Raw genomic sequence first — 24,111 nt, 5'->3', positions numbered from 1 at the left:
TCCAGTATTTCTGCCAAGAAAACCCCAAATGGGATCACAAAGAGCTGGACAAGACTGAAACGAGTGAACAACAAAAATCCTTGCGGTAAATGAACGTATATCAAAGTGTGAGATGGTCATCCACACCTCTTGATTCCTGCTCTGATTGCTTTCATCATGATTTACATTAACAATATTAATGCATTAATAACAATTTACATTTATAGGTTGCCTTAAGGTTTACATATTGATTTTCTCTGCAACAATCCTGGGAAGTAGATATTGTTAAGTTCAGTTATCCCCATTTTACAGATAAGGAGACAAAGACTCAGAGAAAGTAAATGACTTGTCTGTTATCACATAGCAACTAAATGTCAGGACCAGGAATTAAACTAAAGTCTCCAAATTTTCAAGTTGAACATTCCTTAATCTAAGTAGGCTGGCTAGATGGAGGGCTAGCCTCGGAGCTGATGGAATCCCAATAAAGCTGCTCCCAGCGCCAACATTCTAACTTCCTTATGGGCCCCACTGAAACAACAGGCATGTCCTGAGTTAACCACACAATCTGGCTTTAACCATACCACAGGCCCACAGACTCAATGTAGCCACTTCCCCTAACTAGCCATTGCCCCCAGATCCAATTCACATATTTGAACAGGTGTGTCCTTGTACTCAATCACAATAACATCCATTTAGCTCAAGACAGGGTCTCAATACCTAACTAACCATCTTGATCAGACAGGACCACAATAGCTAGCCAATCAGAAAGCAACATGACCAGGATGTTTGATCACCGTACCATAGAAGGAATCCTCCCCTGTTACCTAAACCCTTAACAAATCCTTTCTGCCCTTTTAATATTCGTAATTTCTGTTACGTAATTGTATCTTTACCCTATAAAAATCCATCTTGCTTTCTCTGAAGTTGCTGGTTCTTCTTGGAACTTAGCTCACTGCATGAAAGGCATCAATTTCAACAGATGCCTATGCTTGGATTAGAGGTGGTCTGACTCTGAATTCTTCGAGATGAGCCCCACAACACACATGAAATCACAACAGAAGTAAGAAGAACTGAGTTCCAAACCCTCTTTAGACACTTTCTAGCTGTGTGACCCTGGGCAAGTCATAACCTTTTTCTGCTTCAGTTTTCTCATCTGCAAAATGGAGATAATAATTGCTCCTACCTCAGAGTTGTTTTTTTTTTTTTTTTGGTAAGGATCAAATAATACACTAATGTGCTTTGCAAACCTTAAGCACTACACAAATGCTAACTATTATTGTTGTTGTTGTTGACATTAATAACAATAGACTACACTCCTTGGTGGCTTAAATCTGTCTCTCTGCTGATGGGAAAAAGGACCTAAACTTTAATGCTTTTAAAGTATTTTTGCTGTGGATAGCATCAGCACAAGCAGTAGCTTTGCATATAAAGCATAGCTCATTAACGAAAGCTTTTTGGTGCCCATGTGAATAATGACCTCGATACTGTGAGGACATATTTCCATACTCTCATTGCCAGACCCATCATCAATGACACACCAGAAGTTCAGGCAGAGGTCATTTGGATGGGCTTGTTAGCATTTGCTATTTTGGGGACTCCAGGTGTTTAGACTGCACATGTTTCCCAGGATTCAGACACATAGTTCAGAGAACTAAGTGGAATGTTTAACCAAACATCCCCCTTCCAAAGGCATAAGTGGTTGCTAAACAAGAACTGTCAAGGAACAGACGTCATCTCTGATAACTGTGTTGATGTTCAAGTATTCTGACATCCCCCAAATGGAACAAAATATAGTAGAAATGGGTCTTTTGGCACAGAACAAAAGGAAACTTACAAGGAAGACAAGATGGACAGCTCTGAACATAATGCATAGTATTTATTATATAGGCTTTCTTGAAATGGAAATTGATTGCTGTATATTTTGAATCCTCTCATGTTCTGCTGTGCACATGACAATGCTTTTTTCTTTTCTTCTTTTATATTTGTTTCAGTATTTAAGTTTATGTTTCTTTTTCTTTTCCTATTGTGTATTTATGTTTTACCATTTAAGTTTTTTTAAAAAAAGAGGGAACAAGAAAATAGGTCTTTTGGAAAGGACACCCATATAGTCACTCATACAATAACCCACACATGACACTGTCATTCTTCCACCCAAAATGAAATTATGCATTTCCTGCCCTACCCCCTGGACTTTCAAGCAATGATGAAGCTATAAAATCGAAGGGTTTGCAGAGACCCTGAAAGCTCATCAATCTCAACCCCTCTGCCTTCAGGCAGGGTCTCATTTTAATCCTGCAGGCAGATGAGACTTCCTTGCGACTCTCTTTTCTAGGAAAAATAATTCCCTGGGGAAGAAATGTATTTCTTAGGTCTAAGAGTTTTCCCACTGCAGCCACAGGTCATTGACTCTCATTCTCTCCCCAGTGTTCTGTTTCCAGTGTTCCATTCTCATTGGAAATGGAGAACTATTGCTCAACACTGTGATCAGATGAGATCTGATGGCTCTTCTGGCTCATCCTTCGGGGACTTTTGATCACAAACAATGATGTGTTTGTCATCCTGAACAACAGTGACCGAATACAGGCAAGTCCCACTGATCTACGGTAGCTCTCTGCAGGCTTTGAGCACGTCTAGTATGACAGCAAATGGAGTGACTAACAACCATGAGTCACTCTGTTACATGCATCCCTCTAGTGGGACTGGAAAGTAACAAAGACGGCCTTCTTATCATCCAAAGGAGGGATGATGCTTCTAAGGACTATGAAGGAGGGAGTGATGGAGATGGATTGTGGAGTACAAAGATACTTTAGCCGCTCAAGCTTCCAGAGAATCAAAGGAATGAAGCCACACATCTTTCTGGTGGGGAAGATAACCCATGTATCTCTATTCTGAAGCTCAGGGTTGGCTGCAGAGTCAAACTCAATAATGCCAATAAAAGACCCTTTCATCTTAATTTAGAGTGTACTTCAAAGGCTGGTTTTGATCATTTAAATGCATATCCTTTTAAGTAACTTTATCCCAAGCAGAAACACAGTTCCACTTATTGAAATGTAGTTATTACACACTTAGAGGGTCTATACACTTTACCAATACTAGTGAAACTTATTGGTATCAGTCAGAAGTGTATAACTCTCTGTCTTTTTTTTAGGATTAGGAGTCTTTTATCCCCCCTTCCACTACAGTTTATTTTCTGTTTGAACACTCAAGAAACAGTGAGTATTGGCTTTGCTTCTCAGGGCTGGAATGATCATAGAATGAGAGCTGGATGGAACCTCAGGGGATATCTACTGCAGCCACCTTAATTTATAGATGAAAAGACTGAGGTCCAGGGGGTTAAGAAATTTGCCCGAGGTTACACAGGTATTGTCAGAGGTAGGATCTGAACCCAAATTCTCAGCCTCCAAAACCAAAGCTAGATTCCAACTCTGATTCTAGAATCAGTCCTTTGTAAGGATCAAATAATATATGTGAAGTACATTGCAAACTTTTAAAGCACCATACAAATAAATGCTAGCTATTATTATTGTTATGATTGACAATAATAACAATAGACCATTCTTCCAGGTGGGGTAAATCTTTCTCTCTCTCTGCCAATGGAAAAAGGCCTTGAAGCATTTGTCCTGCTGAAGCATCAGTGCCAGCAGCATCTCTTCATAGCTTTCCACTGTGTTCTGTTGGGGAGAAGAGAAGTCCAGCTGACATTCAAGGCCTTATCGGTCTCATGTGGTATGGTATACTGTGGTGTAGTACAAGGAATGAAGATTTTAGAATCAGAAATTCTAATTTGGAATTCAGAATTTTGAGTCCTGCCTGCTCCTGATACTTACTAGGTCTGTGGCCACAGATAAGTCACTTAACATCTTTATGCCTCAGTTTTTCCATCTGTAAAATGGAGATAATACTTTACTACCTCCCTCACAGGATTGTTATGAGGAGAACAATTTGTAAAGTGCTGTGTAAGTGTGAGCAGGAATTGTCTTCCCTTATTCCCTTACATAAAATATTCTGTTTAAGCTAAAAAGATTTTACTTCCTGGCTTACAAACATGTTACATCTTCTTGCCTCTGTGACTTTTGTTCTAATGTTTTCTCTTCTGCAATACCCCTACATGGAAGTTTCTCTCCTACCAGCCCCCACCCTTCTATGTAATTGAATTTGCTCTTTCTGTCAAGGCCTAGCTCAAGTTCCACTTCCTCAATGAAGGAGTTCCTCCAACCTTAACTACTACAGGTAAGATAATTAATTTATCCCTTGTCTAAATTCATCTCATTCATTATTTAAATTATATTTATGTGCCTCATGTAATGTTTCCTCTGAAGCGCTTAATATTAATAGCTATAATAGCCAACATTTATATGGCACTCTTAGGTGTGCAAAGTGCTCTACAAATGTTAACTCATTTGATTCTTACAACAACCCTGTGACGTAGGTGTAATTATTACCCCCCCACTTTACAGATGTGAAAACTGAGGCACGGAGAAGTTAAATGACTTGTCCAGGGTTGCATAGCTAGTGTCTGAAGCAGAATCCGAACTCAGTTCTCATCCCTTCAAGTTCTGTGCTTTATCTACAGCATCACCTAACTGACCAACTTGTACTGAAACTTAGAGTCAGATCCTCTGAGGAGTGACTACTACTTTTAAGTGACGTAGGGGGTGACCCTGTAGGTAGCTATTCCTACTACACCAACTCACAGGCCCCTACCATTGGGCTTCCCATTAATAATCAGTCAGTAGAAATGATTAACTATTAGCAAAGGTATTTGTTAAGATGGAATAGTAAGAAGAACTGGTACAAAAAATAATTCCCCCAAATCTGAGGTGCTCTCTTCCACAAATACATACAATGTCCACTAACGAGTGGGATTAAATGGGGGCAGCTATGTGGCATAGTGGATAGAGCACCAGCCCTGAAGTCAGGAGGTCCTGACTTCAAATCCCACCTCAGACCAAACACTTGACACTTAATAGCTGTGTGACCCTGGGCAATTCACTTAGCCCCAATTGCCTAACAAAAAAAAAAAAAAAAAAGAGGGATTAAATGACAATGGTGGTGAGATATACATGTAAGATACATATGTGATAAAGGGTAATTCAACTCCTGTTACTAGAAGTACTTTCTCTTTTTGTAGAATCCTCACTTATTTCCCCTTGGTCATAGTTCTCTGCTGGGAAAACTGCTCAGCTAAGTTCCCAGGGTTTGTTCTTTCTTCAGTCTATAGTCAGCACTTCTCTCTGCCATGATGAGTTATACTCTCAAAAGTTGCCTTCTCTCACAAGTGACTGTTTCTGCAAAACAGCTCTTGGCTGGATAATTTTTTTTTTTTTACTGGTCTAATAACTCAGATGCTTTGGCTCAAGGCCATTGGAGGAAGAAGGAGAAGAGAGAAAATCCCTTTTCCTTGGCCTTGATGCTCTCTGGTATAGGTGAAGGCATTTGCTTGTGGAGCTCCGAATCTTCAACTCCCAGACTTGCTTGCTATTTTTACTTTTAGCCCCAAAAGGAGTGACATTGTCCCAGCCAATCACACCATTCTCTTCTTTAACCAATTAGAGAGGAAGTCACTTCTGATCAAAAGATTAGCTCTAGACTATCATTATGAGTGATTACCCTAGGGTTGGCCTTGTAATTGAACTCTGGGCATTCTGTTATTGACATTAATTGAGGTGGGATAGTATTCCATCCTACCATATGTACTCATTTAGTGATAGTTAAGTGTTTCTTTGTAATATTTACTGTATTTTTATTATTGTATTTTTGTGTTGTTTTATTGTATTTTAATGTATTTTATATTGTATTATTGTATTTTAATGTAATTCTTGCAGTGTTATTTATATTTTATATTTTGATATCTTATTTTTTCAATTGAACTTAAGTCTTTTTGAGGCAGGAAATGTCTAATCTAACCTTTATATCTTTTATAGGTTACCTAAACATTTGTTGAATTGAACTGAATTCCAAGATGATCTGTGTCACATTTCAGACTGATAGAATTTATATGGAGAGAAAATATATTCCATTTTATTTATTAATTTATAATGTATGTAAAATGCTTTGCAAAATTAATAATGCTACATGTCAGCACCAAGCATAGTCACTTGAACTCAGGAGTCATTTAATACATGTTTGTTGTTCTGGTCGAGTTGTTAAGTGGGTAGGCGAAGATTCTAAATTCATTCATTCCATGTGTGTTCTCAAAGAGTAAAATGTTTTGAGGGACTCAGCAAACATTTTGTTACTAGAGCTTATGATGCCTTCACCTAAGCAAAGATTATATTTTAGGCACAGCTTTCTTTTCAGTAAAGTAAATGATCCTCAGAAGAAAGGTGCTATAAATGCAATACTACATTATTCAGGGTATTTGTACCCCCAGAATTTGTTCACATGGGGCAAGTAAGATTTTCCCAATAAGACCAGCATGGAATAAAAAGGAAAGCCCTGAGGCAAGAGTCTAGAAGATCTGGGTTCAAATCCTGCCTCAGACACTTATGAGTTTTGTGACCCTGGGTGAGTCACTCAGCCTTTCTAGGCTTCAGTTTCCTCACCTGTAAAATGGGGATAATAACAGCACTTAACTCATAGGGTTGTTGTGAGGAATAAATGCGATCGTGTATCTAAGGCACTTTGCAAGTTTAAAACACTTCATAAATGTCAAGTGTTACTATGAATGGAGGGAGGGGTAAATAGTCACTTAACATTCTGGAGTTGGAGAGGGTATAGAAAGTTCTTTCTATTTCAAATATCTTTACCACCAGTTTGCTATAGAGTCTTCTTTCCCTCTACGTGGCCTGAAATTCTTAGCATTAGTCACTATTTGGGGCTTAATAAAAGCAGGGGATTGTCTGCTGAAGGTCGTTATTAAAGTACATGCACAATACCTAGGAGGTAGCATTAGCCCTTTTCCATTAGCAAGTTGTCCTCAATGAACTTACTGGCATAGTTTAGTTTATGAAGTAATTAGCTACTATTGTGGAAAGCAAAGATAATGTTTAGAAAAGAATAGGATATGGGAAAATCAAGTTTTGATAAAGGCAAACAGGAATAGATTAAGACACTGTAATCTTTTTTTGGGGGGAGGAAGCTTTTTTTTCATAATTTAAGCAAATTGATGATATTATACTGAATTTAGAGAATAGCAGCTCTAATGAAAAATAAGCAATTATTCTGTTATTTTATTTACAACTTTTCTTAAGTATTTTAATATGAGCATATAAAAGTAAGCCATACCATTGATGCTACTTTATGTTTTTTAGAACACAAGACTTGTGAAGTTGTCAATGAAAAATTATGTTATACTTACATATGCACATATGTAAAATGAAAATGGAACAAAACTAGAGCAAAAAATGAAGTCCGAGAAAATGAGAACAGCTTACAACCACCAAATGAAACAAAATGTTGATAAAATAATCAACCAGAAGACAAAATTGACAGGATTTGGCAACAGATCGGTTATAAAAGGATGAGAGAGAATAAAGGGTAGACAATGCCACCAAGGTTATGAGCCTGTGTGACTGAGAGATGGTATTGCCCTCAGCAATATTATCACTGTCTCTTCCTTGAGCTCTGAGAGACCACTGGACTCTAGCATGACAGGTAGACTAATTAGCAAATACTTGATAGAGTAGAATGACTTTCAAATTTAGGCTTTTAAGTAAAGCCATCCCTATTTCCTCTGACTCCTTTGTCCACACTCCAGCATGCCGTTCTCAGACACACACTTAAGACCAAGGCTGTGCTGGAGCCAGTTCAAAGAGGTCCTAATTATTACATTTTCAGAGTGATCATTTACCTCAGAAATTGGTCCTATAAATCAGGGATTGATTTATTGTTTTGGGGACTGTCTAAATTTAAGAAAGTGGTGGAGAAAATGTTAAAGCAGATGAAGCTTAAAAGTATGTCATGATATCATGCCACATCCTTCCCTCGTCCAAAATAGGGATGCTTGTTAAACATTTGCCAGCTCATTTTTGGTGGGCTCTCAAAGACAATTGTCTCAGGACAATTCGGCCAATAGCTGCTTTTCTTCCAGAGACAGTAATGAGTCAATGGTGAGACCATGGCCAGGGGCTAGTGGAAACAATAATGATACCTCAAAGCTTTAGATCTTTGAAGATAGGAAAGAGAGGGATGGGGATTCTTAAGCACAGGATTAGGATGTATACTTGGGCAGGGGACCAAAATCTTTTCTGTATTTGAAACAAAGATTATCTAGAGAGACTATACAAAGTCAGTTCATTTATACTGCATTTGGAATCAAAAGAATTGGGTTTGAATCCTGGCACTCAAATTTATTAGCTTTGACCTTGAGTGAGTTACTTAAGCTCTCCAAAACTGAGTTTCTTCATCTATAAAATAAGAATAAGACTATTTGGATAACTTGCCCCTCATAGTGTGCATTTTTGGGGGGTGGTAGTGGTGGGTGAAGTGCTCTTTAAACCTTAAGACAATAATAGGAATTCAAGTTGATATTATTTTCTATCAAACTTATACACAGCTCAAGTTTCTACAGTGTGTTGAAATTTAGAAAGTATTTTCATTATAACAAGTTTGTGACGTATGTTAAGTATTAAAAATTATCCCAATTTAGGAAGGTGTGACTCAGATGGAATGACTTACTCAAGGTCACATGGCTAATAAATTTCTCAGCTGGTTCTTCAATTTAGAGCCTCCATTTCTAAGACCTCTTTCCACTCTACCTCAGGATCATGGCTAAACCAATACAGTTTGACCTCTAAGGTCACTTCCAGCTCTGTGTTCCTATTATAGGATCTTGTCCAATTTGTATGACCTCCAGGGAGTTAACCCAAACCCACTTGATTCTTCCAGTTAATATGCTACAGCTGTGCTTGCTTTCCTAGAGTTTTGCCAATCAGAGTGGATGCTTTGGGTGAGCTCTGATCTCTACCGAAACAGACTAGCCATGGACATGTTGCTGTGGCAACAGATGCTACAGCCCAATCTTGGCCTTTTCTAGATTTACTCATAATTTTCAACATCTGAAGATGTTGGCATCTTTAGATAATAGTTCACACTGTAGTTGGTAAATTTAGAGCTGGATGGGAACTTAGAGGCCGTGTAGTATAATTCCCTCATTTTACAGGTGAGGAAACTGAGGCCCAAAGAGGTTAAGTGACTTTCCCAAGGTTAATGGGCAGTATTAAATAGCAGAGACAGTATTTGGACCTGGTTCCTCTGACTCTAAATCTAGTGGTCTTCCTAGTATACCAAGCTGCTTATTTCTAGGGTCAAGTCCAATACTATACTTGAGAAAGTAAGGCCTCTCTCCTAATAGATTTCTATGAGGAAGCTAATACACATATATATTTGTTGTTCAGTCATTTTTCAGTTGTGTCCGACTCTTCATGACCCCATTTGGGGTTTTCTTGACAAAGATACTGGAGTGGTTTGCCATTTCCTTCTTCAAATTATGTTATAGATGAGGAACTGAGGCAAACATGGTTAAGTGACTTGCTCAGGGTCACACAGCTAGGAAGTATCGAGTCTTCCTAACTTCAGGCTCTGTACTCTATCCACTGTGCCCCCTAGCTGTGTATGTGTACACATACTTATGTATATATACACACATACTCATACCCATGCATGTATATATACACATATATACACCTGCTCACATGTGTGTATACATATGTATATATACCACATACATGTGTATATACATATATATGCACACACATACACACACTATCCCCATTTTACAGATGAGGAAATTGAGGCTAACAGTTCTTTGAATTATGACACATACCCTTGCTATCACTAATGCTAAGAGTTTATCAGCAAAAGCACTGAATTACATTGCCTCTCCTTGTCACAGGCCTTATGAGAACCACTGTTACTAGGGCACCTTCTAGGAGAAACAATGGAAAATACTGGGGATTTGGAGTTAAAGGACCTGGGTTTGTTTGTATTCTAGCTTTGCCACTTAGTACTAGCTTCACTTTGAGCAAGTTAATTCAGTTGGACCTCCATTTCCTCACCTGTAAAACGAAATGAGACTAGATGGCTTGTAAGATGTGTGTGTGTGTGTGTGTGGATCAATTAGACTATTCCTCTAAAGTCTTTCAGCTCTAAATTTAAGCACTTCTAAACTTGAACTCCCTCCTCATTGCCTTGAGTGGGAGGTCGTCCTGCACATCTTGTGCTTCACAGAAGACAGCTTGCAGCGAATGCTGTGGCTGAGGTCAGACTGGACTCTTCCAGGGCTTAGTGAGTCGGTTTTTCAGGAGCCAGGCAGCCCAAGCTCCAAAAGCCCGTTCTCTTTAGGGGCTGAACTACCTTGCTGTAGGCAGCTGGCTAACTTCTCAGGCATTTTGGCTACAAAGGCAGGACTCAGCAGGAGGTGGGTGAGAAGCACTCCACAGGTGAACTCAAACAGCTAATGCTTTCTGGTCTATTTCAACCTGGTTCAAACCAATTAGTCTCCTGGTCAACTCTTTTTTTTTTTTTTTTTAATATTATTATTCACAACTGTAGCCTTTTAATATAGTCTCTATTGCCCCTGATCTTCTGCAGTCTTTCTGAGGCATCGCTGAAAGAAAGCTGCCCAGTTCTCTGTCACATAGGGAATTCGAGCCTACCCGGGACAGTTTGAGACATGAGAAATAAGACTGGTTGAGGAGAAGGGTGAGGATGTGAATAACGCTTTAGGGACCTCTAGGGGAAAAGCATCAGAAGCGGAAGAGAAAGTGCCCCTTTCTTTCCATACCTGCAGGGTTGCTCCCTGATCCTAGGTCCAAGGGCTCCCTCTTTTTCCTGTCCTTTCTTGCCCAGCAGAACCCTAACCTCCCCCCAACCCGCCTCCTCCTCCAGCCCTGGGTAACTTTTAGCCTCCCCTATTTGGTTTGGATCCGTCAGCTTCTGCAGAGCTTCTGGGCGGGACTGAAGGAGTTCGGGGGAGGGAAGCCCCAGGGAGAGATGCAGAGGCAAAGCTCTGGGCCATGCAAATGGTTGCGGGGGGGGGGGGGGGGGGGGGGGGCGCCGGGGGGCCCCCCCTCTGAGGGCCCCCACCCCCCCCCCTAAGAAAGCACGACCCGTTGGCTTGATCCCTCCCCTTTCGGGGGGGGAAGGGGGGGGGACGGGGGGGGGTGTAGAAAGGTAACTGCCCCTCTCTGTGCAAAAAAAGACACTCTTTGCAGCTCACACTAGCTTCTCGCCCACCCCAGGGCCATGTCCCTCGGACTTATCCTACCCAGCCACATGCACGGACTTTATTCTTTAAGCTAAGTGCAAAACTTAGTAGTACTGCTTTTCCTTTCTTTCTTTTCTCTTCTTTCTTTCTTCTTCTCCCCTCTTCCCAACAACTGAATCATGCCATGGGTTCCGAGGAACTGGGTCGGAAACATTGTCCTTGTGGTCCAGTTCCTCGACTTTCAGGCGCTGTGCAATGATAGACAGCCTCAGCCAGGCGAGTTTTCCTTTCCGGACAAGAGGCAAGGTTAGTGACTTTTCTTTTTTTCTGCAAACAATGGTGCTTGGAAATAAGAAGGCTGGGCTGCTTGTACTCCTGCCCTCCACCCCCATCCCCTGCCAGGCGATTCCCTGCTTCCCTCACGCCTCCACCCCCCCCCCCATCCAGTCTAACTTTGTGCACAAAAAAAAAGATGGGGGAGGAAAAGGGGAAACGCCGTCCTTGGGTTGGAAGGCAGGCTGAAGCTATTTCGGGGTGGGGGTGGGTGAGGGGTTACAATCTAAGCTGCCTCGGAGTTGCGCCTGTAAGGAATCATTAATGACCACCCGAGGCTGGAGGGGAAGCAGTTAACATCCTGACTCCATGCATACCCATGACAATGTAATCCTTGAGAAATCGACGGTATGGGAACCTGGCCCTCTATTTTAACGCCTCTCCTTTGAATGCAGCACTATTTCAAAACCCAAATTCTTCAGACTCTGAATATGTAAAATCATCAGATTTCATGGAGAATCATCCAACGGGCAGCTCTCCGCTACTTCTTTTGCAAACTTCCTATCAGGGTAGTCCAAATAGAATCCCACCCCTGCTGAGCAAGCTTGGCTGTGTTTTGCTTTCCTGGAAAGAGTTGGTCTCGTATGTGTGTATGAGTGTGTTTAAAAGTACACACACACACACACACACACACACGCCCTTACCTCCCCCATCTCTTTCGGAGAAATTCCTTTCCCCACTGTCCCAGCTCTCCCACTTTTGCCCTCCTTCTTATCACAGCTGATCTCTTTCAGAAACTTTTTGCCCTCGATGTTTTCTGACACTTGGAGGAATTAAGTGTGGACAAAATGTATAAAGGATAATGCATCAGCTGGTGTGGATCTTTTCCTTCTGCATTTCTCTAGGCTTGCAACTTGCCTCAGAAGTCCATAGGGTGTTACTGCCTTGCTTACTGATAAGTAACAGATCACACAGAAGGAGATTCGGCTCTGCTGAAGTATTCTGTCCAGTTTCCAGATGTCCTCCGATTCTAGAGGCACCCGGGGTAGGGCACTTTGATGAAGTGCTGGCTCGTCTGTCTTCATTTAGAATTTCCGGAAAGATTGCTCTGGCCTACCTCAGAAAGTTCAAACTCAGCTGGAGGACTCGTCTGCTTTGGTTTTTAAGAGGGATTAGCCGAAAAACTCCATACTTCACTAGGAATCGGCATGCCCTGTGCAGGCGCAGAGATGTGGGTCAATAAGCCACTAATTTTAAAAATGGTCAAGATACCCATCTCCCACCCCAGGTCTAAAACAGCAACATTAGCTGTTCTTTGAACAGTTTTTGCACAGGAGCAACACAAAGAAATTCAGAAAGTGTTTCCCATGACATTTGGATATGGTTTGGTTCAAACGCACATCCCTCTTGAGTTTAGATTCCAGCTCTGCCTCATGCCCATTTTCCAAACCTTAAAGCAATGTGTCTAAAAGGTATAGCTGCTGCTAATAATAGTACTACTTACTACTTTTGTGTAAGCTGAGTATGATACCTCTTCCTATTCCCTCTGTAAAATAGGACTAAGAATAATATATAGCTCCCCAGTCTTCCTTATAGCAGTGCAGAGAGAATTTGATTTTGAAAAATATTTGTGAACTTCTTTGAGCCTCTTGGAGCAAGAAAAGGTGATTATTTTGTGCTCTTTTGTGCCATTAATTTCACACACACAGGTTTATTTCTTAATCAATTTAATGAATTAATTACATCTTATTTTCAGTGGAAAGGAGCAGAGTTTCCAAGATTTGAGCATATGCAGATGAGTTAAATCTAATACTATTAGCACAATCCTATCATTCCCTTATTAACTGTAGCAGTTGTCTATGGCTGACCTTAGTCAAGATTGCGAAGTAGAAGTTTGTTTTCCCTTTTAAAATCAAACATCTTTTTGACTCTGATCCCCCACCCCAGGGATATTGATATAGTCATCTTTGGCTCTCTAGGCCTAGCTGTTCTGACTTGCCACTTGAGTTTGGTCTCTTTAGGAAAGATCTGGATACATTCTGATAACACATCCTTTTATCCATTCCCAGAGCACTGTTCTCAGTTTTACATTATGAAAACTAGCAAATCTAATGTACCAATCTAAGCTATTACTAGGAGATTAGACCCTCAGCATTTCTCCTTCCCCCTCAACTAATATATGTTCATTTAAACAGTGGCCTTCTACGGATAGTATAGTCTCTATTTTTGTGGCTTTTGATTTTGGGATTTTTTTTTGGTGGGGAGGAGAGTGGAATACAGTACAACTTTTACACCACACCACAGAAAATACAAAAATGACACAAAAGATTCATAATGGTTTATTATCAATCAATTACACTTTTCTTCCTTCTCCAGCAAAATACCCCCTTCTTCTAGGGCCCTATATAGTTCACCAGACTCATAGACTCATGCTGTGGTTTGGATTTCCATCATTAAAAAAAAACAACTTGGAGTTAATAGGAATGATTATAATCTCTCCTTTGTTCTGATGGGTCTTTTAACAGAGAGACCTATCTAGGCATCTAGCTAGCCTTATATCACTTACTGCTCTGAGGGCTTGGACTCTCCTAGGAAGGGAGTAGCTAGAGTGTCAATTTCCTTTCCATCAGACCTGCTCTGGTCAGGTAAGATGCAGTAGTGAAGGGGCACATTGAATGATTTTCCGATGTTCAGAAAATTCCCATATTCTGTCTCTAGAAATCTGAATTTCAGGATTCTCTTCTGTCTCCATTAGCTAGATTCTACCCAGGTACTTCCTCCTCTCTCTCAAAGTCTGGATACTTGTACTCTAGGTTGTTAGAGAATAGGAACTCTTCCATTTCTCACTCAAAGGCTGGGCTGCAGAACTCTTGGACTTCAGATTGTTAGAGAGGCAATTAAGATTCTGGTGCTGTTCAGGAACCCCCTTCTCTAGAATGGGAATCAGGAACTGCCACTTCTTGGCCACATGATCCCCCCGATTATGTGATTGTATAGTTGAGAACAGATGTCTTTCCAAGGTTGGGTCCTGTCATTAAGAATCCATGAACTCTGTTCATGCCTACTGCTCTGGCTGCTGCCATCTCTTGAATTTAGGCATTGTTATGTCTGGGGCTGAAGCAGAGAGTGAAGTGGTTGGTCAGCTCTTGGGAAACTTTGCCAATATGCAGCTGACTCCCCACCCCTGGGGACCAAAGTCTAGTCTTGTGTTTCTGGTCTCTGACCATTGCTGAGGCAAGAAAAATTAAGTGCAAAAGGTATCTTTGATTTTTTTTTTATCTCACAGAAATTATTTTAGCGGTGAGTATTTCAGACCAGGTAGGAGAGAAGGGAGATGTTGCAGCAGGCCACGTGGGAGAGATGGTTTTTTGGGTGCCTAGTCTAGTTAGTAGTAACTAGTGGTTACCTAGTCTACCTACTCATAGGATCAACTCTGATTGAGGATGGTCTTTGGTATAAGCTAAAGATATAAGAAACCAATGTGTTGTGGGAAAACTAGTGGATGGAAAGTCAGGAGACATGGGTTCTAGCGCAGGTTCTGCCAATAAATAGTTGTGCTGGACAAGTCACCGAGTCATAGTTGTTTTCGTTTAGAAGGGAACTCTACTACAAAATATTTGACAAGTGGTCGTCCATTCTCTGCTTGAAAACCTTTAATGAGGGGGAACCTACGATCTCTCAAGGGACCCCATTCCCATTTTGGGTAGATCTAAATGTAAGGAAGGGTTTTTTTTCCTTCCCTAACAATGATCCTAAGTTTTCTTCTTTGTAATTTCCACCTGTTACTCCTACTTCTGTTCTCTGGGGACAGATAGAATGAATCCAGTTGCATTTCCAAATGACAGTCCTAAAAATACTTCAACACAATTAAGATGGACTCCCGAGTCTTCTATTCACCAGGCTAAACATCCTCACTTCTTCTAGACAATCCTCAAATACTGCAGACTTAAGCACCTTCGCCATTCTGATTTCCCTCCTCTAAATATTCTCTTGCTTAATAATAAAATAAGGTCATTAGGAACATAGATTTACAGATGTAAGGGACTTTAGAATTTATCTAGTTGGCACCCCTCATTTTATAGGTGAGGAAACTGAAGTCCCAAAGGGTTAACAGACTTGTCCAGTATCATAGAGGCAGTAGGTGGAAAAGCTGGAATTTAAACCCAGAGTCTCTGACTCCAAATACAGGGATCTTGTCATTGTACCATATTTCCTCTTAAAATGATCATTTAGACTTTGGGTCTTTGTTTCCTTGTGTGTAAAGCACAGGGTTTGGACTAGGTCATTTACTCTTCCCTACCAGTTCTGGATTTTTATTCTATGAAATTGGTCAAAATTCAATGTAAATCAATGAACATTCCATAAGTACTGGTGCTTGCAATTCCGAGGCAGCTTGCCATAGTGGAGAAAGAGCTGGCCTCAAGGAAGGAAGGAACACCTGGTTCAAATCTTGCCTCTGAGACATCCAGGCTGTGTGCTCCAAAGCAAGTCACTTCATTTCTCCCTGCTCCCAGGCAACTCTTTATGACTCCCAGTTGTACAACTATTGCTAAACTGCATTGTTAGATGCGGTTTCTTTACTGGGACCTCACCATACCTTTGAAATAAAAAAGTGGGTCATTTCCCCCTAACTCCTCCTCCTCTCCCCAAAACCCCATGCCTCCTACCTTAAATGCCTCCAATACACTGCAAGGTGCCGAATGACATATGAAATTTAGATAATATACAGTCAAGTAATAGAATATAACTTATGAATAGATAGCTATAATATGCAATAACTTTCATTTCATTATAATTAACAGATAGCTGTAATATACAATAACTGGCTTCCATTCATTATTGTCTTATTATATTCTTCCTTTAAAGCAAAGCAGGAGAAAATTGTCTGTCTCAACTCAGACTGTTCAAATACTCCACATCCCTTATGTTCTTGTAAGATACATCATCACCTCCATTTTTATAGGTGACAAAAGCTAAATTAAGGTCAGTCTAATCCAGGCTGTGGGCAGACAGAGCCTTTGCCTGGGTTGTCTCCTTTTCTGCATTCTCCTTCTTGGTGACTTTAAAGCTCCTGTCAGTTATAATCACTATGCAAATGATTCCTAGATCTAGAGTGCCAATCCTGGTCTCTCTCTTAAGCTGTAGTTCTGCATTACCAACTGCCAATTAGACATTTCAGACTGGTTGACCCAAGAATCTCAAACTAAACCCACCCAAAACAGAACACTTATTTTTCCCTTCCAAACTCACCCCATTTCTGAACATTCCTATTTCTATTGAGGGCATCACTATCCTTCTAGTCACCCAAGCTCAATTCTTCATTCTTCCTTACCCCACATATAATCACTTGCTAAGTCTTGTCAATTCTATCTCAGCAACATTTCTGAGGAAATGCTTCCTCTTTTCTCCTTTTGCATGTTCACCCTCCTAGTTCAGTCTTACCTGGACTATTAAAAAGTCTAATAGACCTTCCAGTTTTTTCCTTCTCAAATCCATCTTCCGCACAGCTACCAAAGTGATTTTCTTAATGTATAGTTGTGATTATGTCACTTTCCTGCTCAATAAACTATAGTGGCTCCTCCCTATTATCTCTTACTCTGATATTCGAAGTCTTTCACAACCTGGCTCCCACCTACCTTTCCAGACTCATCTTAGAGAAGATTACTTGCTCCCATGCTGTCTATGATATAGCCAAGCCTTGCTGTTCCTTACATAGTACATCTCGTCCATCATCTCTGTGCCTTGTCAGCCTCTATGCTGTTCCTGAGCCTAGAATGTATACAACCTCTTAGAATCCCTAGATTCCTTCATAGGATGCAATCTACATGAAGTTTTTCCTCATTTCACCAGACGTTAATGCCTCACTCTGTGTGAAGTTACTATTTATCTATCTATAATATATGTATAATGTATATATATATATAGTATATAGTAGTATATACTGTATAACATATGCTAGTATATACTATACATACACAGCTATACATACACATTACTATACATAGTAATATATACCAATATATACTATATATAACACATAGTTATATATGCTAAGAATATATTACTCTCTATATAATATGTTTTATATATATATATATGTATGTATTAAAGACATACATTTTGTGTACATGTCTAGCCTGATAGAATGTAATCTTCTTGAGGACAGGGACTATATCCTTTTTTTTTTTTAGGCAATTGGGGTTAAGTGACTTGCTCAGAGTCACACAGCTAGTAAGTGTCAAGTGTTTGATCTGAGGCTGGATTTGAACTGGGATCCTCCTGACTTCAGGACCAGTGCTCTATCCACTTCGCCACCTAGCTGCCCCAACTATATCCTTTTGTATTTGTATCTCAAATACCTAACATAGTGTCTGATGCCTAAAATACTTGTTGGCTGATTGTTTGATTAAACCAAATGTCCTATTCAAAGAGTTGCATAGTTAAAATCAGCCTCTAGCTAATACCCAGAAATAATTTGGTTTCTAGTTTACTTTTAAGTAACAGGTGAAACCAATGAAGGGTGGGGAATAGCTTTTTGTTAGACAAAAATTGAGTTTTCATTCCATCTCAGGTCTCTTCTAAGAGAGCCCCAAGCTAAACACATTTTGATTTAGCAAAGACATGGAATATTTTCTTCCAAGGCACTGACTAATGTAATAGCTTCCTAATCTGTCTCCCACCTCTAATCTCTCTCCTCTGATCCATCTATGTGTAGCAGATGAAAGTTCCATAAATGCTAGTGGGTCCTCCTACCTTCCTCATGGCAAATCTAAGAGAATTAATTTTGGGAAATAACTATGAACTGCTTTGACATCTCTGCTATCAAACAGAGGGAGACAAAGGGAATTTTCATCACATCAGACTCTTGGTGTAACGCCTTCATGGAATCCCCATTAACTGTGGGATCAAGTACAGGCTCTTTAACCTAGCATTCTGTGACCTTGACAATCTATCCACAATCTAAATTTTAGGTCACTTTAACAAACAATTATTAAATGCCTATCTGTGTATCCTAGCGCTAAATGCCAGATAGGGTTTAGGGCAATGACACAAGTTACAAAGGTAAGATTTAGTACTGGAAGGAACCTGAAAACCATTTAGTCCAACTTTTTGTTCTTTTATTTTTATAAATAGAGGCAGGAGTGGTAAAGTGCTATTTCATCAGATTCTTCCACTTTGAGCTAAACAGATATTATATGCCATGGTAGGTAGAGGGGTATACTTAGACTCAGAAAGACTTGGGTTTGAATTCTGCCTCTTAGACTTACTTGCTCTGTGACCATTCACTTAGCTTCTCCAGGTCTCCATTTCCTCACTTCTGAAATGGGAATAATAATACTGTTACTACCTACAGGTTTGTAAGGTTCCAATGTGACAGTGTATGTAAAGGGTTTGCAAACCTTAAATCACCATGTAAATAACTATAAGTTGTTGTTATCATTATTGTTGTTATAGATAAGGCAACTGAATTTTTAAGTAACACGATGGAGGTCATTTTTAATTGAACTATAGCAAAAACCTCATTCAACTGAGGGAATCAGTTTCCTCATCTGTCAAATGAGCTGGAAAAGGAAGTGGTAAACTACTCCAGTATCTTTGCCAAGAAAACCCCAAATGGAGTCACACGACTGAAAAGCCACTGAATAACAACACCTTCCTGACTCTAGATTATATATATTATTATATACAGGCTAGGTGTCAGGTCTTGAACTTTTCATCTTCCCCAGTGCCTAACACCGTGTTGTGCCTTCAGTATACACCTAGTGTTTGTTGAGTGAATCACTGATTTTAATTCAACCCTATGCTGTCTATTTTAAATATTCTTCGTCATCTTAAGTATTAACAATGGGTATATATCTTGTTGTCCTAGTTAGACTGAGTAATTGTTTCAGACTGAGTGGACAGATCTTACCGTCTTTCTCTCTTCCATGTAACATAGCCAGCACATGGATGGACACCTAAAGGACTTCAAGAAATAGGAATACTAACAATACCTTACATGTATAATGCACTTTAAAGCCTACAAAGCATTTTACTTACATTATTTCATTTGAACTATAACAATGTCAACAGACAATCACAACTTCACAAAACTTATGTGAAAACTAGGTTTATTACTAAGAGAAATGAACACACATGTGGAACCCAAAGTGTTCACAGTCCATACTGAGGTTTGCATTTTTATCACAAGATAAAGGAAGGAGGAGGTACCAGAAATCTCCACCTCAAGGAGCATGACATGGGAGGGTGAAAGGTGCAGTAAAGTTGGGAAAAGGATAAAATCTCTCCTGAAGGGGATGAGCAAGGCAAAGAGAAAAGCTGAAATTGTTTCCCTTGTGAACTGCTTTGATATGAAGATAGGAGGGTCTACTTAGCTACAAGGGTCCCAGCCGTACAAGCAGTTTCTCAGCTTAGTGTAGACTGACTGGCACTTATCTTGACTCCTAAGGATGCATAGAGAGTCCAGCTTGAAATGCAAACAGATTATGTCAGCTGGGGGTAGGGTGGGGCTTTATCCTTGACACATTCAAGGCTTCCAGCATTCTCTGGGTCTAGTGTTTCTGGAAAATATGGCAACTTTAAGACAAGTTCAGAAGACCTCTTAGCAGTTCTTAACAATAAGTGAGGTAGGGACTGCAGGTATTATTATCCCCTTTAAAGATGCAGAAACTGGGTCTCAGAGAGATGAAGCGATTTGCCTATAGTCACAAAGGTAATGAGTGTCAGAGGTGGGTTTGGAATCTGTCTTCTTTACTTTAGGTCCAGTAGTCCATTTGTCCTTACGTACCTCCTGACAAAAAGTAAAGAAGAATGAGGAAGCTTATAGCTTAGTAGGGGAATATGTTTGACACAAGAGAAATAACTACAGCATGCAATATTACAATGATGAGAGCATTAGAAAGGTTCAAAAGGGCTGGGGTTAGGGGAAAAGGTTATTGATTGGGGGAAACAAAGGGAAGGTTTGTGGAGGAGGTGGTGTTTGAGTTATGTGTTAAGTGCAATGGGTAAAGAGAGAGAGGGGGAAGACAGTCTAGTCACAGGGGTTATTGTGCGCAAAGGCATTGAGGCTAGAGAGCCCAGAATGTGTTAGGGGGAAAGAAAGCAGTCATGTTTGGATGGAGTTCTTGTCTGCAGAATGTCAGGCAAGTGAGTTAGAACTTCACATAGCAGGCAAAAATATTTGCGCTAAAGTGTGACATGATCACATCTGGGCTAGAATATCCATACCTGGTAGATGGAGTAAGGGAAAGAGGCTGGAAACACTGCCAAAAGGCTATTGAAATAGGCCAATCCAGGGATAAAGGGGGTCTCTTGGGGTAGTAGCAAGGGAAGAGAGGAGGGCATGATTTGGAAAATCTTGGACTTCTTCATTTAGGCTACACAGTTATTGCTTCATACCTTCCAGGGAGCGAGGCACGGCACTCTTGGACTCTGGCCAAGTCTGTCTTAAGGGGAAACTCTCAAATGGCCTTGTGGTTTTTCTTAATGAAGCCCTCCAGATAAGAAACTGTTCTGTTCCTGACGATGTTTGCCTGAGGAATGGCAGATCTTGATCTTTTCCCTCTAGCATTGCTTGTTAATTTTCCCTTTTAGAGCATGTTAGCTCTGCCCCCTGATTACTGGTGTCAAAACCCTGCTTTCTCACCTGGGACTGAAAGCCAGTTTTGCTTGACTTGGGAAGATGATAGAAGTTGGTAGTCCTTATGTGGCAATAGGTCTGGGAAGCACTTTACTCTTCAAGTCACAAATACAGGGTAGGGGAGGTTTGAGACTCAAACCCTCATATGGAAGTAATCACAGCTATTCAAGACCTAGCAAAGAAGTTCTTATCACCAAAGTCTTTGGCATTGTCAAATGGTTCGGTATCAGGGATGGATGTGGATCATTCAAGAAATGACATTAAAGAAGAGGCATCACCATATGCCCCCTGGGCCATGGGGGCATTCCATCTGACTTGTAGACAGAAACTCCGATATTATGGCCTCCCTCATTACAATATGAGCTCCTGGAAAGAGAGACTGCCTTGCTTTTCCATTTGTATTTCTTTTGCTTAGCGCAGAGCTTTGCTCCTTCATAAATGCTTAATAAATACTTTTCTCTTAATTCACTCATTAGTTTTCCATGCCTTGAAAATGACACAATGAATAGCAAGGCAGCCTTGAAACCAGGAAGATCTGGTTCAAATCTCTCCTTTCACACATAGAGTGTGTGTTACCCTGGGAAGTCACTTAACCACTCAATGCCCCCAAGCAACTCTCTGAGACTGGGAGTTACAGTTGATAGAGGAGCTGCCTATACCAATGAAATCATGGGTTCAGTTCCTATCCCATTTATCGAATCAGAATTAATTTCCATCTCTACCAATTCTAACCAATTTTATTTTGTGTTCTTTCTTTTTCTTCCAGAACACTTTATCAAGACTTTGCCAGAGTATCATGTGGTGGGCCCTGTCAAGGTAAATGCGACTGGACATTTTGTATCGCATGCTTTGCACCATCATGCTCCCAGTGTGGGGAATGCCAGGAGGAGAAGAGATCTGGAGCACCGAGATGACCGAGTATATTATAAAATTGCTCATGAGGACAAAGACCTGTTTTTTAATTTGACAGTCAATCGAGGATTTCTTTTCAATAACTACATCCTGGAGAGACGATATGGAAACCTCACAGGTGCCCAAATGGAATCCCATTCAGGCTCTTCCTGCCACTTCCATGGTACAGTGCTGCAATCAGGAGTTGGAGATGGCACTACAGCCCTTAGTGCCTGCAAGGGACTGGTAAGGGGGCAGTTAATTCCATCTCTACATTTCCCTTGTGTCCTCAGCCTTTACCTTACATGGTTTGTTATGTTACTTGTTCCTATGACCATTCACTCAACAAATGTATTGATTGCCCATTTTTGTGGCCACCAGGATGAGATGACCACCAACTCTGGGTACTCTGGGCAGAAGAGATGGTGGCTGTCTGGAAGAGTTTTCCACAGAGACGGCTCTAAGGCAAAGTTCAGAAGTGGAAAATATGGTGGCATGTGGGAAAACCAAATAATATGGAATGTGGAACCAGGATGAGCAAGAGGGATGCCAACAGACTGGGTTGTGATGCCAGAGAAATTCAGTCACTGGGAAGAAATCAGAGTGGGTGGGGTCCAAACAGCCAGAGTTGAATAATTCCAATTAGAGCCATTCATCTCTAGCAGCACCTAGTGTGGCTGCTCCTCTTTTAGTTATAAGTTCTGTGTTTTAATAGTAAGTTTCATCTCTTTTGAGGATGTATGCACGTGTAGATGTAAAACACTGCTGGACCCCTCCATGTACCGCATAGTACTAGATATGAGGGGTTTCTGAAGAAGTAGATATAAAGGTAATTGTGTCCTCAAGGATCTCACGTTGTAGTTTGAGAAATAAGACCTATACATATGTGAAAAGTTAGTGGCATCCCGTGTTTTCAGATTTTGAAATGTATTTGATTAGTTTCTTCCTTTTTTTCTTTAATAAATATTATTTGTTACATAGGATGGCTCTCTGGAAGAGGGATACGGGGGAAAATTTTGGTGATTTAAGAACAAGATATCAATTTTTTTTTAAAAAAGAAAAGTTAGAAAATGCAAGAAATTTACAAAGCAACATATAATTAGTGTTGTGCTATGCTATAGGGAGGCAGCATGGAATAGAATATAGGATTGGAAGTTAAAAGAAATGGGTTATAATTTCAGGTCTTCACTGACTGCCTGTGTGACATTGGGCAAATAACGCAACCTCTCTATCCATCTGTAAAATGGGTATAAAAATGTTAAGTGAGTCTCTGAGATTCTTTTTAGCTCTAAATCTATGATCCTATGAATTTCTTTCTCCCTTGACATTCATAGTCCTCGTGATTCACAATGTCAATGAAGAGCAAAGATTATTAGGTTTCTTCCTATACTTCATTGTTCTGAAAATCTGGATTTTCACGTACTGGGTTGACTAGACTATGTGTATTATTGTATATATTTGTCTTATCTTTGGTCCTGGCCATTTTTCTACTTCCTCTATAGCTCCTCAAAAGTCCTAATAAAATTCCTTACTCTATTGCCTGATAGGTTACCTCTTTGGAGTATATAATTTTTATCTTCTAGGCTGAATTCATTGCTGTTCTTCTATCTTCAGTCTGGCCTCACTTTTGCATCCCAGTTCCTATTACAGAAAGTCAGTCAATAAATGGTCTGACTCCAGGAGTCAGGGAGATCCAAGTTCAAATCTAGCCTGGAACACTTATTAGCTGTGTGACCCTGGGCAAGTCACTTAACTCTGTTTGCCTCAGATTCCTCATTTGTAAAATGAGTTGGAGAGGGAAATGACAAACCACTCCAGTATCTTTGCCAAGAAAACCCCAAATGGGGTCACACAGAGTTGGGCATGATTAATTTACTCAACAACAACAGAACTTAAAATTGAACCTTAAGATGAAATTTGGCAACTTGTGAACATCCAAATGGAATTTCTAGAAAGAACACAGAAAAGTATCCTTTGTACATTTTCTGGTTATAGTCTATAGTCTTGGTGTGATAAGTAATGAAGCAAATACCAACAAATATGCAAACACAAAGACTGACGTCGTGGCCTAGATGGAAGGAATTTTGAAAATCACAGTGCTGCCCAATTTTGCCTTTAGAAATAATCTACCGGAATCTCTTTTGGAGTTTTCAGATTCAAGTGGGCAATTAATTAAGGG

General features: G+C 40.2%; 1 protein-coding gene across 1 annotated transcript in view; it reads left to right on the top strand.

Annotated features, from left to right (window-relative positions):
• Window positions 1-11,163: 11,163 nt before the first annotated feature.
• Window positions 11,164-24,111, top strand: part of ADAMTS12 (ADAM metallopeptidase with thrombospondin type 1 motif 12) — a 525,685-nt gene continuing 512,737 nt past the window's right edge. The window contains exons 1-2 of the mRNA XM_027868744.1: window positions 11,164-11,434; window positions 21,808-22,178. Of these exons, the coding sequence (XP_027724545.1) occupies window positions 11,308-11,434; window positions 21,808-22,178 (498 nt within the window). The 5' untranslated portion in view covers window positions 11,164-11,307. The remainder of the gene's footprint in view (window positions 11,435-21,807; window positions 22,179-24,111) is intronic.

Source organism: Vombatus ursinus, unplaced genomic scaffold (genome assembly GCF_900497805.2).
Source record: "Vombatus ursinus unplaced genomic scaffold, bare-nosed wombat genome assembly UNPS02014791.1, whole genome shotgun sequence".
Classification (NCBI taxonomy): domain Eukaryota; kingdom Metazoa; phylum Chordata; class Mammalia; order Diprotodontia; family Vombatidae; genus Vombatus; species Vombatus ursinus.
This window is presented reverse-complemented; position numbering and strand designations above follow the sequence as displayed.